The sequence below is a fragment of the Rhinolophus sinicus genome, linkage group LG05, assembly GCF_036562045.2.
Source record: "Rhinolophus sinicus isolate RSC01 linkage group LG05, ASM3656204v1, whole genome shotgun sequence".
Taxonomy (NCBI): Eukaryota; Metazoa; Chordata; class Mammalia; order Chiroptera; family Rhinolophidae; genus Rhinolophus; species Rhinolophus sinicus.
The window spans coordinates 24,970,742-24,986,058 of NC_133755.1; the positions used below are offsets into that span (position 1 = coordinate 24,970,742).

At 38.7% G+C, this 15,317-nt stretch overlaps 2 protein-coding genes across 2 annotated transcripts in view; one reads left to right on the plus strand and one right to left on the minus strand.

Moving 5' to 3' along the window:
• Positions 1-9,753, minus strand: part of PRKD3 (protein kinase D3) — a 54,953-nt gene extending 45,200 nt beyond the window's left edge. Inside the window, exons 1-2 of the mRNA XM_019742118.2 lie at positions 9,594-9,753; positions 1,424-2,366 (exon numbers count right to left, since the gene is read on the minus strand). Coding sequence (XP_019597677.1) covers positions 1,424-1,711 — 288 coding nt within the window. The 5' untranslated portion in view covers positions 1,712-2,366; positions 9,594-9,753. The remainder of the gene's footprint in view (positions 1-1,423; positions 2,367-9,593) is intronic.
• A 545-nt stretch (positions 9,754-10,298) lies between these two features.
• Positions 10,299-15,317, plus strand: part of QPCT (glutaminyl-peptide cyclotransferase) — a 42,832-nt gene continuing 37,813 nt past the window's right edge. The window contains exon 1 of the mRNA XM_019742152.2: positions 10,299-10,435. The gene's annotated coding sequence lies outside the window, so the exon portion shown is untranslated. The remainder of the gene's footprint in view (positions 10,436-15,317) is intronic.

Here is a 15,317-nt window from a genome sequence, read left to right on the forward strand (position 1 = left end):
ACCCTGAATTATCTTTTTTTGAGCTATATCCTGTTTATTTCCTTGGTATCCTCTAGTTTTTCATGGATTATGATTTTTAATCTAATTTCCCAATAGTTTAACCATCTGACCTACTTCTCACATTTATTTAATAAAGTAATATTAATTCTAAAATATTCCTGTATAAAATCAGTATACCTCTGTATAAGCACTAGATGAAATTTCCAAAGGTTTAAAACTCTACCAAAACATTGGTTATGAGTTTCTAAGGACTCAAATAAAAAGGAAATATTAAAGCTACAAATTGTATTTAAGTTAAAACGTTACCTTTAAATTAAACAACCTAGTTGAAAAAATATTTGTGACAAACTTTTGTAACATTTAGTGAAAAGTAAATTAAAAGCAATGATACTTAAAGACAGTAGATGGTTCTACAGACCTACAAAAGGAAAGTTAATCTTATTTTAGGCTACATTTAAATAGAAAAATCAGTGTTAAAACACAGGAGGCATAGATCATTTTCACAAACCACACAGCATTTTTTTGACTGTTAATTACTTCTACATCAAATGATATGACAAACCATATAGAGAATAAGGAATTGAAACAAAAACAGTAAGATGAGGAGCCTGAATCCAAATAGATTAACCTCACTGATACGATTTTTAAAATATAAAGTATACTAATTTGTTTGAAACCTATGCTTGGTCCATTAAAAATAAAGTATAACTAATTCACTATACACACACACACACACACACAATGTTTTATGATGAAATAGAGAACAGCTCACCCATCAAAACAAGATTAGTAAAGACACTTAGCTAAGGTTACTTTAAACATGGTATGGTGGGTGGGTGGATGGAAAACAAAACCACCCTCAACGTTCAAATTCTCATATGTTCTCTCATATATTCAAAACTCATTTACTATTTTTTAACAGACAGAGAGAATGTGGCCCTCTCATATTAAATAGCAGTTTAGGTGAAATTGGGACCTAAAGGGAAGCAAGAGAGTATAAAAAAAGAGGGCAGAACACAGGACACCCAGGACGACCAGGCTAAGGATGGACCTGGGACCCAGCTGCTGCTATGCCCCAGCCTTCTGGTGAGCCACCTTGATCCCTTGCACTCTCTACCTCCTGTTTCCTCTGAAATCAAATGAGAATTCTTAAATTCTTTTGACTTTATATGAGTTTTCCTGCTCTTAAGAAGACAGCTAAATAAGCAGTATTTTAAAGTTGGGATATAGGCTCCAGTTAGACTTTGACATTTCAGACTTTAGGCTCATAGGCTACTAGGACTTTGCCAAAAATGCTCAGAATTAGGATATAAACAATTGACTGATCCACGTGTTAACTCATTATTGCATGTATAATTCATAGGAAAGCATTAGAAACAATATTAATTAGAAAAACTATTGACGTAAATAGCATGCACAGTACCTTTTGATAAACAATGGAGCACACAAGATCCTTGACAGCAGACAAAGATAGTTCCTGGGCTTCAATGGTAACAGTCTCCCGTGTAAGGCCAATTTGCAGTAGAAATGAAATTGTATGCACTGAGCCTCTGGAGTTGGTGAGTGACGGTGCGCTGAAGCTTCCATTAGAGAGTCGGGCAGAGAGTCCTGTCTTAGGACTTGAACATGGAGAAGGAGTTGGAAGCACCACAGGAAGAGTTGTAGGTAATACAGACTTCTGGGCTGATGGAGGAGAATTGTTTGCAGACATCTGCCTTTCTTTAATCTTTTAAAATAGTTGTCAATTCTTTTTCAATGGTTAGGAAGAGGCTTTTTAAATCACAGCAGTAAAAAAAATGACTGTACTTTTGGATTTAGTTGAAAGCTTCTTTATTTCCTCTTTTAAGTTACTCATGCCGAAGACTGCAAGTTCTACAACTGTGAGTTGAATGCACAAAAGATCCTACTTCCCTTAATAACAGTCCCATCAAAAAAGAATCTTGGCTTTAGGACTACAACCAGGAATTTGGAAAGGATTTAACATCACTGAATTATCCTCATCAGAAAAAAGAGTTGACATTGCTCACTTACCAAACATCTTCATCTATTTTCTTTTAAGTCTATTCTTGTCTCTCTCTCTTAATTTCAGAAAATACATATTGAATAAAAGTTTTTTCTGTCAAGAGGCAGCCTTCCTGGTGTTTTTTTTTAAAAAAAAATTAGGATTAATCTTTCAATATTTATCCTTTCGTTCACTTTCTCAAATGTCCACACCTTAAACCACCTTCTCAGATGTCTCCATTTTCATTTTGGGGAGTAAATTTTTCCATTATGAAACACAAAACTTTTTAAAATAGTAGAGGCATACTGCATTTGATGAATGGGTCCATTGATAAAAAGCTGATTCCTTCTGAGATGTAGTTAGCCTGGAAGGAATTTAAAAATAAACTTTTAATACTCACTTGACCTTTTTTTAAAATGTAAGAATCCCTATAACTTTTAATTGATAATTTTCAGTTGTATGTTTATAATTCACCAATAAATCCTAATGGGTAGCGATTATTATTATTTTTTAATTTGGCCCATTATCAGACTCATTTTTTACTATAGGTGTAATTTCAGAGAGCCTCCAACAAACAAACAAACAAAAAACAAAAACAAAAAAATCCAGGTATTCCTCACTAATACCTGAAATTTGAATATCAAACACTTTTATTACACAAATAACTGAGTTATGACAAAAACAGAGAAGGGACAAAAAAGAAAAGTCAGACTGACATTGTCATAGAAATAAAATACATGCCACTCAGCCATAGAAAAAATGTATAATACCATCTTAACACAGATAAATTAAGAGTATTGTTTTTATATTAAAATTCTAATTCTGCGAAAAGATGATTCCTGACTTGCTATGTTGACAGATTTCTTTCAGAAGGCTAAGGAAACAGGCAGGGGATATACTACACAGTTAGATGGCCAACAAGAAGTGTGAAAGACATACTTATGACAAGAACATAGGAGAAAGTGATCTCATCATAAAGGATTTCTAAAGGTAAAAAAGAGAACACTAGGCACAGTTACATATGTGTCGTACTTTTACGAAAGGACAATTCAAAATGTAAAAGAAAAAAGCATGACCTCACCGCCATGGCTAAGCGAAATGGCACAAAAGAGATGGTTCTTTCTAAATTCAATGGATATACCTGTAAATGATTCCAACGATGTAAAAGAGTGAAGCAGCCAATGTGCTGCAGAATGACTCTCTGGAGAATAGTTAATGGGGCTAAATAAATTAGGGTGAACATAACAGAAGAGCAAAAACATGTATTAGGTTGCTACAAAGGTAATTGCGGTTTAAAAGGTTAAAAATAATTGCAAAAAGCGCAATTACCTTTGCACCAACCTAACAGATATAGTATCAGGAATAAGACAGCTCAGGAAAAACTAAGGCTTAGAAAAAAATTGCTTAAAGATAACAGATTTTATAGCTAAATTCAAGTAAATGGCTTTCATCCCACCTTATAATGTACAGCACTTAAATCTTATAAATGTTTCAAATACATCATCTCACGCTAACTCTTTGGAAGGTGACTGGGCAAACATGACCACTTTTATAGAGGAGAAAACTGAAGCACAAGCAGTTAAAGCAACCTGCCAGCATCACATGGCCATGCAGAGCTGGGGAGGGCATTAGGACCCAAGTTTCACACAACAGACTGTTTCTCAAAGAGAACAAGGAACTGAGAGAATCACTGCTCAGAGAGGATGTTGTTACCGGTGGGAGAGTACCTAGAGAAGGCAGAATTGCTCAACTTGTATTTTGTTTATTATCTTCTCTCAGCTTCTCAACTGAAGTTGTAGAAGAGTATCAAGAACTGAAACCCGAGCCTGGTGAATAAGACAGACTAAAACAACTTTATGTGAGAGCAAGTCTTTAGGTCCAGATGCAATCCATTTCACATCGCTAATACAATAAGCAAGTGTAATCACAAAGCTAACTGCTATAATCTTGGAGAAGGAGCAGAAAGAGAGAATTCTATTCTGAAGATGGGTCAGAGTTTTAAGTCTTGTGGGCTGGAGAAGTGTGGAAGCAGATTTCAGAAATGAGAGACATATAAATTTAATATCAATCCTTAGTCAAATCTGAGAATAGATTATGTATGAAAGCAAACGGTTTTTGAAGAATTAGGAAAGAATATATTGATCACTAGATGTCAGTATGAATTCAAACATAACAAATAATGCCAAATCAACTGCATTTACATCTTGGAGAAAAATGAGATTAGACTTCTTAGATGAAAAAAATAATAATAGCTCACACTTATTGAACTCTATCTGCCAGAAACTGTTCTAAGCACTTTATTACCTCCTTTAATCCTCACAACAATCCCGTTCTATGGTTGAGAAAACAAAGGCTTAAAGATTAAAGTACTTGCCCAAGCTCACACAATTGGCAAAGCCAGGAAAAAAAAGGAGTATTCTGGCCCAAAGGGTATCCAAGATGGCTTTTCATGCCACTTTTGTAAATATATTGCTTGAGTGGGAGTTGGATTAGTTTGCTGCTCTGTATCAATTCAGATGAGAGAAGTCTTTAGAGAGTGCCTTGGAAGTCTATTCTTGGCCCTACATTGTTTTTTATTATTTATAAGATAAAAACATGGAAGACATGCTTATAAAATCCTCAAATTGTATAATCTGGGAGAAATAAACTAAAATTAAAATGAAATGTAACAAGGATGAGTGTAAAGCTTTGCATCTAGTTTCAAAAAGTTAAATGTGCAATACAGAAATGGAGAAATGCTGACTTAGAAGCTGTTCATAAGAGGAGTTATAAATCCAAGAGTTTAATAGGAGCTGCTAATATAATGGGTGACTAAAAGAACTAATGTAAACCTAAACCCCAGGACACTGAGAATACGTCAGCATCAATCTGTACACTCGTTGCCAATCCGCCTACATTACTTTTGTATTCATTTTTACAGACCACATTTTTAAGAGCTATATTGATTTAAAGAAATGAGTATACATCCAGATAACAGTGCAAACAATGTCATGTGACAAATATATGCTTAACAAAACCAAACAGAATAATGGTCTTCAAATATTTGAAAAGGTGTTAAAGAGAATAATGTGCTTTATTCAGCATCACTGCAGAGGGCAGAAGTAAAATGAAGATAACAGCTCTACTTACTTACCTCACAGGCTGTTGTGAGGACTGAGCTACAGCACGTAGAAGAGTGCTCCCAACAGTACCTGGTCTACCCGGCTTAGAATAAGTAAGTGCTCCGTAAGTTCTAGCAATTTTCATAGCAATTAGATGCAGGAATTAACAATTAAGCTCCTACTTCATGCTAAATAATGCCACTGAGTTGATACTTCATTAAAACTTTTGCAACAGCCTTTAGGAGATTTGTTTAATTCTATTCCACAAAAAAAGAAACAGTTTCGGAGAAGTTGTTGGTTGCCCAGGACTACACAGCTAAGTGATGGAATTGAGATTCAAACAAAAGTTTCCCTGACTCCAGCCCCATGTTCTTTGTACTATTTAATCACACCTCCACCAACCTAAAAATGGAACAGGTTTTCTCATGAGGTAATGAGCTCCTTAACAAACCTGACTAGGTTTCAAAAAGCTGAACAACTGTCATTAAAAAAAAGTAGTAAAATATCTATGAATAATACCATATGCAGGTTAAATACTACCAGATGCAAGATATTACTGTGTTCAATAACAATAATTTATTTTTGATGGATGTCTTCCCACTAAATTTCCATTTTATTATACCTGTTAAGATTAGCTAACTGTCTAGTAATACAATCGACTAATTTATCAGAATTATTGATAACTGCTAATAAATTGTTACATTTTTCAACAAAAATATTTTTTTAAAGTTTCAGCATGAACACAAATAGAAGAAATTAAGTGAGCTGTCATATTAGCTTCTGCCCACTCATCCCATCTGTTTTTCCTCTCCTTGTTTTGTTTTACAGAACCCTGATTTATTCTGTAAGATGCAACACATTGTTGGGTGCAAAATATTAAAACTAAGTATCAAAAGAATCTAAAAGCTCTAATTTATTTTGTCTTTATGCTTCTATTAGAAAACTGAGGCACACATACAAGTTCAATTTGAATTACTAATTTATAAATTGTACATCAGATACATGTTTCTAACAACTATGAGTTGGCAAGCATTTCTATTATGTTTATTTAGAACATCTCGAATATTCTTTTGGGGAGTTATCTGTCACATATCCCATTCAAATGAGGTCATATAATCTGTCACCACTGTTGAATGGAATCAAAACATAGGATATCTTGAGCCCTAACCTGCTCTATTATTACAGACAAGGTAAAACAAAGCTCTGGAGGTTAGGGCACTTAACAGAGGGTCACTTCAAGGTAACATCACAAGTTGATCTACCTTTTTTCTCCCTCTCCTCTCACCTCCCCCTAATCGTATATTACCTCATATCTTAGCAAAGCCTCTAATTAGAAGCTCCAATAGGAACATTTTCATTCAACAAATATTTACTGAGTGCCCATTATTTGCCAGACTGTTAAGACAGACACTGGGGTTATAGAGCAGGGACCAACATAGACATGGCTACTGCTCTCCGTAGGGCTTGCAGTGTGATGCGGGATATACACATTAAACAAATATTCACATAAATAGCATGGTAACTACAAATGATAAAAAGTGATATGACAGAGTATAATATATAATACTAAGAGGACCTTATTTCAACTGGGGTCTCAGGCAAGGTGCACCTTTAAGGAAATGTTATTTAAGCTGAGACCTATAGGCTAAGGAAGAGTCAGGGAAGCAGAGAGGGAAGAGGATTCCAGGAAGACAAAACAAATGCTTCAAAAGGAAGCTCATTATTTACTGTAGCCAATGTTCTTTTCCTACTCAGTAATGGCTAAAGTGAAAAGGTAAAATGCTTTTTCTATTCAGAATAGCATATTTACCATGACTCCCTACCCATAATGGGTTTTCGTGGTTCTGAAATTTAGTTTTGTGTGCTAGGAATGCTAATGAATGGCGGTTCCTTTTTTCTCCTGTTAATAGGTACATGTATTCTTTCAGCATGTAAAAAAAGCATGTGGCCTTTTTTTAATGCAATACTGACCAGTGTCCTGAAATCAATGTCTATATGTTGCCTTGATCCAGGCTTGACTTTGCTTAATAATCCTGATATGGCTTTTACGTTGTATAGTGTACAAAAACATTCAAATAACTTTGTTTTTTTTAAAAGCATAGTTTGTAGTAATCCCAACATCTATTTATTTTCAGAAATGTAACTGTTACTTTAGATTAATATAATACTTTTTCTTCTAAGAGCTCAGCATTTGACTAAATTATTGCTGCTAAAATTCTGCTCATCTGGACCAGGGGTATTTGAATCTGTCCTCCCATTGTTAGAGACAGCACACAGAGAGCACACCAGGTCTGCCCTTTGCTCAGGCACTGAAATGTTTATCCGATAATAAGATTATGGACTGCCAGTCTGGCAACGCTGTATGAATCTACGTTGTGCTTGAAGGGGCTTCATCACCTCTTTGCACCAATGGTATCTGAGAAATGATTGGCTAAGAGCCAGTGAGCATTCTCACATACTGCCACTATAAACTAACCACACAAGTGGAGAAAAATTGTTTTCTACACTGAAATTAAAATTAAAACATCTCCTAAGTACATTATCTCAAGTTTTGTCACTGAGACAACCGCTCCAAAGAGGCACACATACAAGTTCAATCTGAATTACATAATCAGAGACTCAGAGTGCCATCAGCATAGAGTATGAATCATAAACATGATTATTAAAACAAATTAAAACTTGTACTAGCAAATAATTTTCCTATATCAAGTTCTGTAAAAGTAGTCTCTTTTAAAAATGAGCAATCAACTCCAATATCGTAATATTTTCTTCAATGTTAGGTCTTTAAAAATGAGAACAAAATGTTCCTTAAGAAAAGTGCATTTAAATAACCACTTATTTTTTCTTGTTTTTTCCTCAATTCTTACATAATTTTTAAACTTCAATATCCAAAACTTGATTCAGCTTTTCTTTTTTGAGTATGGTAGTGTTTCAGTTAAAAAAACAATCCACTAAGAAAGAAATTTCTATTTTAAAGAGGTCATCTGATGAAACCGAAAGCTTATAAAATCTGTATATTTAAAAGTCTCACTACTACATGGGATGCTTAAAAAATTGTTTTTAAGATATGAACCAGAAAACATTCTTGAAGTTGAGTCACCCGAAAAGTTAAACACCAAATTATAGAACCTAGGCTGGAAAATGGCTTGTGAAATAAATACTCCAAGCTCACCTGATCAGGCTTACCACATCTATAAGGTAAAACCTAATATGAAGGCTTCTGTGACATGTTTTAAATACTTGTACTAAAACTTGTAACTTCTTTTTGTCTGAATTTCCATGTTTGCTCTCAGTCCAGATCCTAACAGGGAAGGAGGAAAGGGTTCCTTTAAAAAGCAAACCTCGCCTAAATCTCGGAGAACTTTATGGATGCCTTTAGCAGCAAATCCATTGGTATTCCCGGCCCTTATTGCATTAGAAGTTGGTAAATTTGATATAAGCAAAAATCATAGTCGCTAAAAATGTATGTAAGACCTGCAGCATTAAGCACTAAGCAGACGCAGTGTTAAGAGTAATACAGCAACATTTTCAAGGGTACGAATTAAGGCACTTGAAAGTTTTTGTCTCATTTGCGGCTAGATCTCATTAAGGCTGTGTCGTACAAAGTAGTACCTAGTTCAGGGTGTAACTTATCCTTCCTAATCAAAGATGACACTGATAGTCTTATTTCCTGTGGGGATGGGTGTGGTTGAAGATACAGTTACGTCCAAGCCATCAATCTGTGTATGGAAAAGTCTGCGGGTCTCACACACGCTTGTCACCTGATTTACATTCGTGCCTGCGAACAGCAAGGCCTATGCTTCTGATTGAGATGACTTCAAATTAGAAATATCCAACAGGCAACCGAGTAGTATGTGGGTATTTTTATTGCTCAAAGAAACAGTCGCACTCCTCAACGTTACATCTCAAGAAAAAAGTCCCGGGGGTGAGAACAACTCGGAGCAATGCTGCAACTTGCCAAAACTAAACCGTCAGGAAACTGGGGTAGGGGCTCACGTTCGCTAAGCACCATTTACTCACCCATTGAGACGGGTGCAGCGTAAAGTCACGAAAAGGAAAGAAAAGGGCTCATCCAATATTCGCAGTGTGAGTGCCGCCGGTTTAGCGTTGGCAGCTAGTTTGGGGGCCCAGTAACAGATCGTGACCGAGGGGCCTGGCGCGGTGGTCGCCCGCGGAGCACGAGTCCAAGTTGGCCTCCGCGCCCACGCCGGAACTTGGCCCCATCAGGCGGCCTCGCCTGCGCCCCCCATCGCCGTGGCGCCCACCGCCCGCGCCTCCCGCCGTGCGCGGCTTCAACTTCCCGCCCAGCCTCGGCGGCCGCCGCCCAGCTGCGCGCGGGATCCGAGTCCCGCCGCTGCCGCCACCGCGTGCGGGAGAGTGGGGGAGGGGCCGCCACCGCCTCACCCGACGGGCCGCGAGAACAAAGCGGCGGCCGCTGCGGCGCTAACTTTTTCGGTGTCTGTTCCGCGCTCCCTGGGGCGACTACTTACAGTGACGGGCTCGGCTGGTCGTGAGAAACTCCGCGCCCGCCAGCGTTTGTATCTCGGACGAGGCGCCAGCGAGGCTTCACGCGCCTCGCAGGATCCCGCCCGCCGCTGGCGCCCCTTCCTCCCGCCCTCCTCCCTCTTCCCTCCTCCCTCCGCCCTCCTCCCTCCTCCCCGGCCCGTCCTGAGGCCCGAGGGCGGGGGGCCGGGGCGTGAGGGGCGGGGGCGTGCGGCCGGCGCGGGGCCTGCCGGGAGCTGTAGTTTCCCCGCGGGAGGGACCGGGTGGTAGCTGAGCGCGGGCATCACTCACGGTCTGTGCACCGCGCAGGAGCAACAGGAGCTCTGGGTGCTCTCAGGCTCGTTCTGCACCCTCTGAGGTCCGTGAGCGCGGGCGAGCGAGACGCGACTGTGTTCAAACCGGTTACACGCTGTGCTTGATCCCTATCGTTGCTACCGAACTGACTTTTTCTCTTTTGTTGTCCGCCCTGACGGAGGCGACGGTGGCCAGGAGGCAAGAGGTGACTTAAACGAGGGAGTTGTAAGGGGTCCACAGCAGAGAGCAGTTTCCACCCTGAGATATATCTGCTCCCTGCTCCGCACGTTTCCGTCCCTGGTGCCGGCCTTCCAGGTGGCCGCCTGGCAGAGCCCCCGGGCATTCCGCACCTAGGGAGATACATCCAGAGCTGTTCACCTAAAGCAGAGTAAACTGAAGTGGCTACTTTCAATGGGTTTTGTGTTTCCTACTTGGCCATCTTTAACTTTGAGTGTGTGCCCTACCATCAAGTGAGTGCAGCCAAGAATCACGCACCTAGGCTTCCACGGGTATGGAAACGCGGTGACAGTGCCAGGTGAGTGGGGCGGGGGTGGGAATCGGATGAAGATGTAGAGGGAACATACACTATATGTTAAATTACAGATGTTTTCTGTGAGAGAAGCCTGAGTAGCTGACAGCCATTGTGCCAGAAACGACCTAATTCTCTTTATATCAAAATGTTATCCCCAAAGTACTTAAGTAAAATACGAGTATATTGAGACAAGGGATGGGCTACAGCAAGAATCCATCCATCCCCAAGCAGAGGTCAAGAAGGCAGTTTTTGAGAACAGAAAGAAAAGTTAAGTGGGTCCCTACTTTTTATCCTGTCATCCATCTTAATGTTCTAAGATTTAAAGTTAAAAAATGGGAATTTTAAAATAACTTATATTAAAGGTGGGGCAAGTAAAACTGTGTATAATCCTGATTCACCCTGAAGCTCTTTTTTTCAAAGACATTTCTGAAACATTCTCGGGAATTGGAAGCTGCTAAATGTCTCACATCCAGTAGTATCTATCTAATTCAATCTAATTATATCTTATGCTTAGTCTTGTTCTGCCGTTCTTTCACTGTAAAATTGAAAGTAAATTCACTCAAGTTTACATTCTCTTTTAAAGAACACTCTTACCTAACTTTGCCTTTTTCTTCCTTCCACTTCCCAACAGACGTTTTAGTCCAGCCCCAAATATCCTCTCTCAGCAAGATTCCCAGGACCTCATTGGAGCTGTTTACAGCCAGTCCCATCTCACTAGTGACTTCCATTTTCTCTGTGGTCCTTAAAGAGACAGATGTTACTCTTCCTTGAAGTAACTTTTCTAAACTAATCAAGCTGCTTTTATGTAGAGTGTTAAGTATTTGTGTGTGTGAGAGAATATATATATCTCCCTGTCATTTCCACTCTTCTGCTTCTCTTTTTAAAAACAAAATCATCTCCTCCACTTTACATGAATCTTTCAACAATACATTTAAGCTTAAGACCTGTAATTTTTTGCTTAACGTGAATTAGTTTCCTCACAATGTTCCATTCCTATTCCAAGAACATTGCAAGGATAAAGATTAGGTTTAATAAGTAAATGTATTGCCATATGAGATTTTTATCCTTGAGAGAAAATGTAATCAGAATGACCAAAATGGGAAAGATTTTTTGTCATGGTGGTGTTTTATGAAAACCAGGTGGTGTTTTGTGTGGCTGTAGTTGCAAATCTTGTCTCACATTTACTGCCCCTCCTCCTTATAGTTAATGACATGCCACATAACCATTCACATGTATTACCAAATACAAGGGAAGAGAGTCATCACTGTTGTGACTTTAATATAACAGTTACCTAATGAAGAATCGTAAATGCAAAAAACATGATTTACTAATGCCCTGCTAGAGGAAATAGTCCTTATTTTAAAACTTCTGCTGGGTTTAATTTATAGGATGTCATCACTGAAAATATATTTTGCTTTTTGTATCTTTTTCCATGACCTTGAAACATAGGTGAAAAATGCACAAAACATTCCAGTGTCAATATAGAGTTAGTAAAACAGTTATGGGAGAAAATGGGTTAGGATCTATTTTTTTCAATCAGTGGAGACATACTTGATATATTCTTCAAAATGTCCTTCTTCATTTTCCACTGCCACTTACCCTGTCCATACCTTTCATATCTGACATCTGGATTGCTGCAAGAGATTCAATTGGTCTCCTTCTAGACTAGCTGTTACACTGTTACACCCTTGGAACTGTTACACCCTTGGCACTGTCTTCTCTGATTTGCAGATGGTCAGTAATTGTTCTGTGCTCTGATAGCCCTTGATAGATAATTCTCATGTCACTTATCACGTTTTATTGTGGATTGAGTGACTATCAGATCCCCCCCAGCTTCCTCTACCTGTCCTTTCCCCTGCTGAACTTGTAGAAGACCATGGTCTTCTGCTTGGATATAAAGGCTACTAATATCTATAATTTATTGAAATCAGATCTGGGTCAGGCACATTCATTCATTTTTATATAGCTTTCTCTGGTTATTCCACATAACACCTCCCTTTATTTGCACTTATATTTGGCTTTATATAATTTACCATTTGATGATATACTATGTTATAATTATATCTGCAAATATAAATATAAATATAAATATATTTTCAGGTATATTTATATATCTAAAAATACATATGCAAATATATTTATAACATAGTATATAATCAAAGAGAGATGTGTTAAGGATGGTTCAACTAAAAGAAGGATTAGGAAAATCTGGTAACCAAAGGGAGAGGTTACTGCATATGCGCTACCTAGGATTTCATATGGTTTCCTTAAAAGTTAAAATTATCATAATTGGCAATAAAAAACCAATTACCTTACTCACCCCAATTATTCCTATTTATCTTTGTGGTTGCAAAATACGTTTCTCCAAGAAAGAGAAGATAATGCATACATGTGCTTCTGGATCTCATTTTAATTAAAACCTCTTTTGAAATACTGTAAACTGATTACAATGTATTTAAAAAGGCCAGTTGAGAAAGAGATCAAAGGTGCTACAGACCTGGATAGGGAACCAGTACTAAAATTAATTTCCACATCAGCACTGACCAGAGCGAGGAGTTAGGGAAGTGGGCTCCCTCATTCAGAATCTGGAAACTGCAGCAGCCCCGAAGAGCCAATTGGAAGGAAAGGGTTGTGATGGGACTATGAACACAGTCTAACCTAGGCTCTACCATTTAGGAGCTGCATGCTATTTCATCTCCCTAAGAATCTATTTCCTTACCTGTAAAATGAGGGGAGATAATTACTTACTCCATAGAGTTATTGTGAGAGTTAAATGAAAAAAAAGTCTTAATGCACTACACATGTAATAGGCATTAAAGGTAGTCTGTCTGGGTATGCGTCATGAGTCTACTGTTTAACAAGCTGTGTGACCATGGGTAAGTTAACCTCTATGTGCTTCAGTCTCATCGTCAGTTAACTGAGATGATAGCCCTTACCCCAGGGATTATAGAAGGACTAAATGAGATATCACATGAAAAACACTTTTAAAAATTCACACGTTGAATGCTCAATAAATATTAGCTATTCTTACTCATGTTAAAGACTTAGAGCTGCTTAAGTCCCCACATTTCAATCTATCATGGCAGCAGAGGGAAAAAAAACAAAAACGTTATTAAGCTTCATTTTATGAGGGGAGATTGGCCATAGAGTGAATTCATGTTTACTTCATTAAAGTAAGATCCTACTGTAAGATCCTACCGCACAGATGCACAATTGACCAAAAGCCATCACTGTGACATTTTCTACACAAATAGTTTCAAGTGTTCCAGTGCAGGACAAAATCACGAAGTAATTGTATATAGGTGAAACAACTTCTTCTCAGGAACCTAAAGTTTATTAAATAAAGTATGTGAAATCTGTAATACAAAGAAAAGAGTAAAAGAATATGCAGGAGGCAAAATAATTAGAAGAAGTCAGAGAAGTACAAGACATTCCCCTGACCTGGGGATGGCTAAATGCATGGAAAAAGAGAATTTTAGCTGGACTTTGAAGAAAGAGTAGAATTTGGATATATAGAGGAGAGCCATGGGAGAAAAAAGAAAATTCTAGGGGGAAGCAACAGTGAGCAAAGGCACACAGGTGTGAAAACATGGGACACATTTGTGAACCAAATAGTTAAGTTACGCTGAGCCACTGGATTTTTCTTCCTCACAATTTTGAAAAATTGAGATATATTTCACAAACTATAAAATCCACCTTTAAAAGTATACCATTTACTGGCTTCTAGTATATTCATAAAGTTATGCAACATCACACTATCTAATTTCAGAATATTTTCATCACCCCAAAAAGAAACTCCATACCGTTTAGCAGTCACCCCCATTACCCGCAGAGGTGGCTGGCCCACCCCGTGGGCTCCCAACAGAGTCACAGTTTGCAGTTGGACACCTTTGAGTGGGCAGGCAGCAGAACGGTGAGTGTGGAGGGGATGCTGGCAGGCCACCTGCTGCTCTGCTATACGTGGCTTCAACCTCCATTTTACAAATCTGTATTTCTAGCCTTGATCTCTTTCTGTAACCACCTGAACATCCCACAGAAAGATCACAAACTCAGTGTCTTTCACTGAACTCATCGTTTCTTCTTCCTATATTTCCAATCTTAGTGGATAGTACCACCATCTATTTAATAATATGAGACAGAAACTTTTTGGTCAGCCTAAACTCCCTTCCCTTGTTCTCCAAATCTAATTGGTGACTAAATCCCATCAATTTCCTACCACCATCTTTCCTGTGTTGTATGCCCTTGTTTCATTTCTATGATGACTGGCTTAGGTCAGGCCTTTTACCACCTCTCACCTGATCTACTGAAATGATGGTCTAAGAGATTTCCCTGCCTTGAATCTTCTCTTCTTCGATCTACTCCTCACTCTGCCACCAGAACGATAATTCTGAAATGCAGAATCGATCCTATGGTTCCCTGAGCCTAAAATCCTTCCATTGCTAACCAATGCCTTCGTTGTACTAACTTTAGAGCATGGTGTGCCCCCCTCAATGTGCCCCTTCCTGCTTTCTCGGATTGCTCACCCCCATTCCTCATCTATCTAGAACCCTAAGCAGTGGTAGACTGCTGGCAGTTCCCCAGTGTGCTTTTGCTCATGCAATACATGTCCCCCTCTTTTTCACATGGTAAACCCAAGACTCATTCAGTTCAAGTTCTCTTCTGTGAGGCCCTTCCTGTCCTGTCCAGGCCAGACAGGAATAAGCATTCCTTTATTTGTGCTCCAGTTGTCCTTCCATAGCACCGGTGACACTTCATCCCACTATTATCTCTCTTACTAAATTCTAAGCTCCTTGAGACCAGGAGCCATATCTAATTCAGCCCTACATCCCTTGCAGAGTGCCTTGTACAGCCTTAGTTGAATACTAGACATTTGGGAGTCATTGCA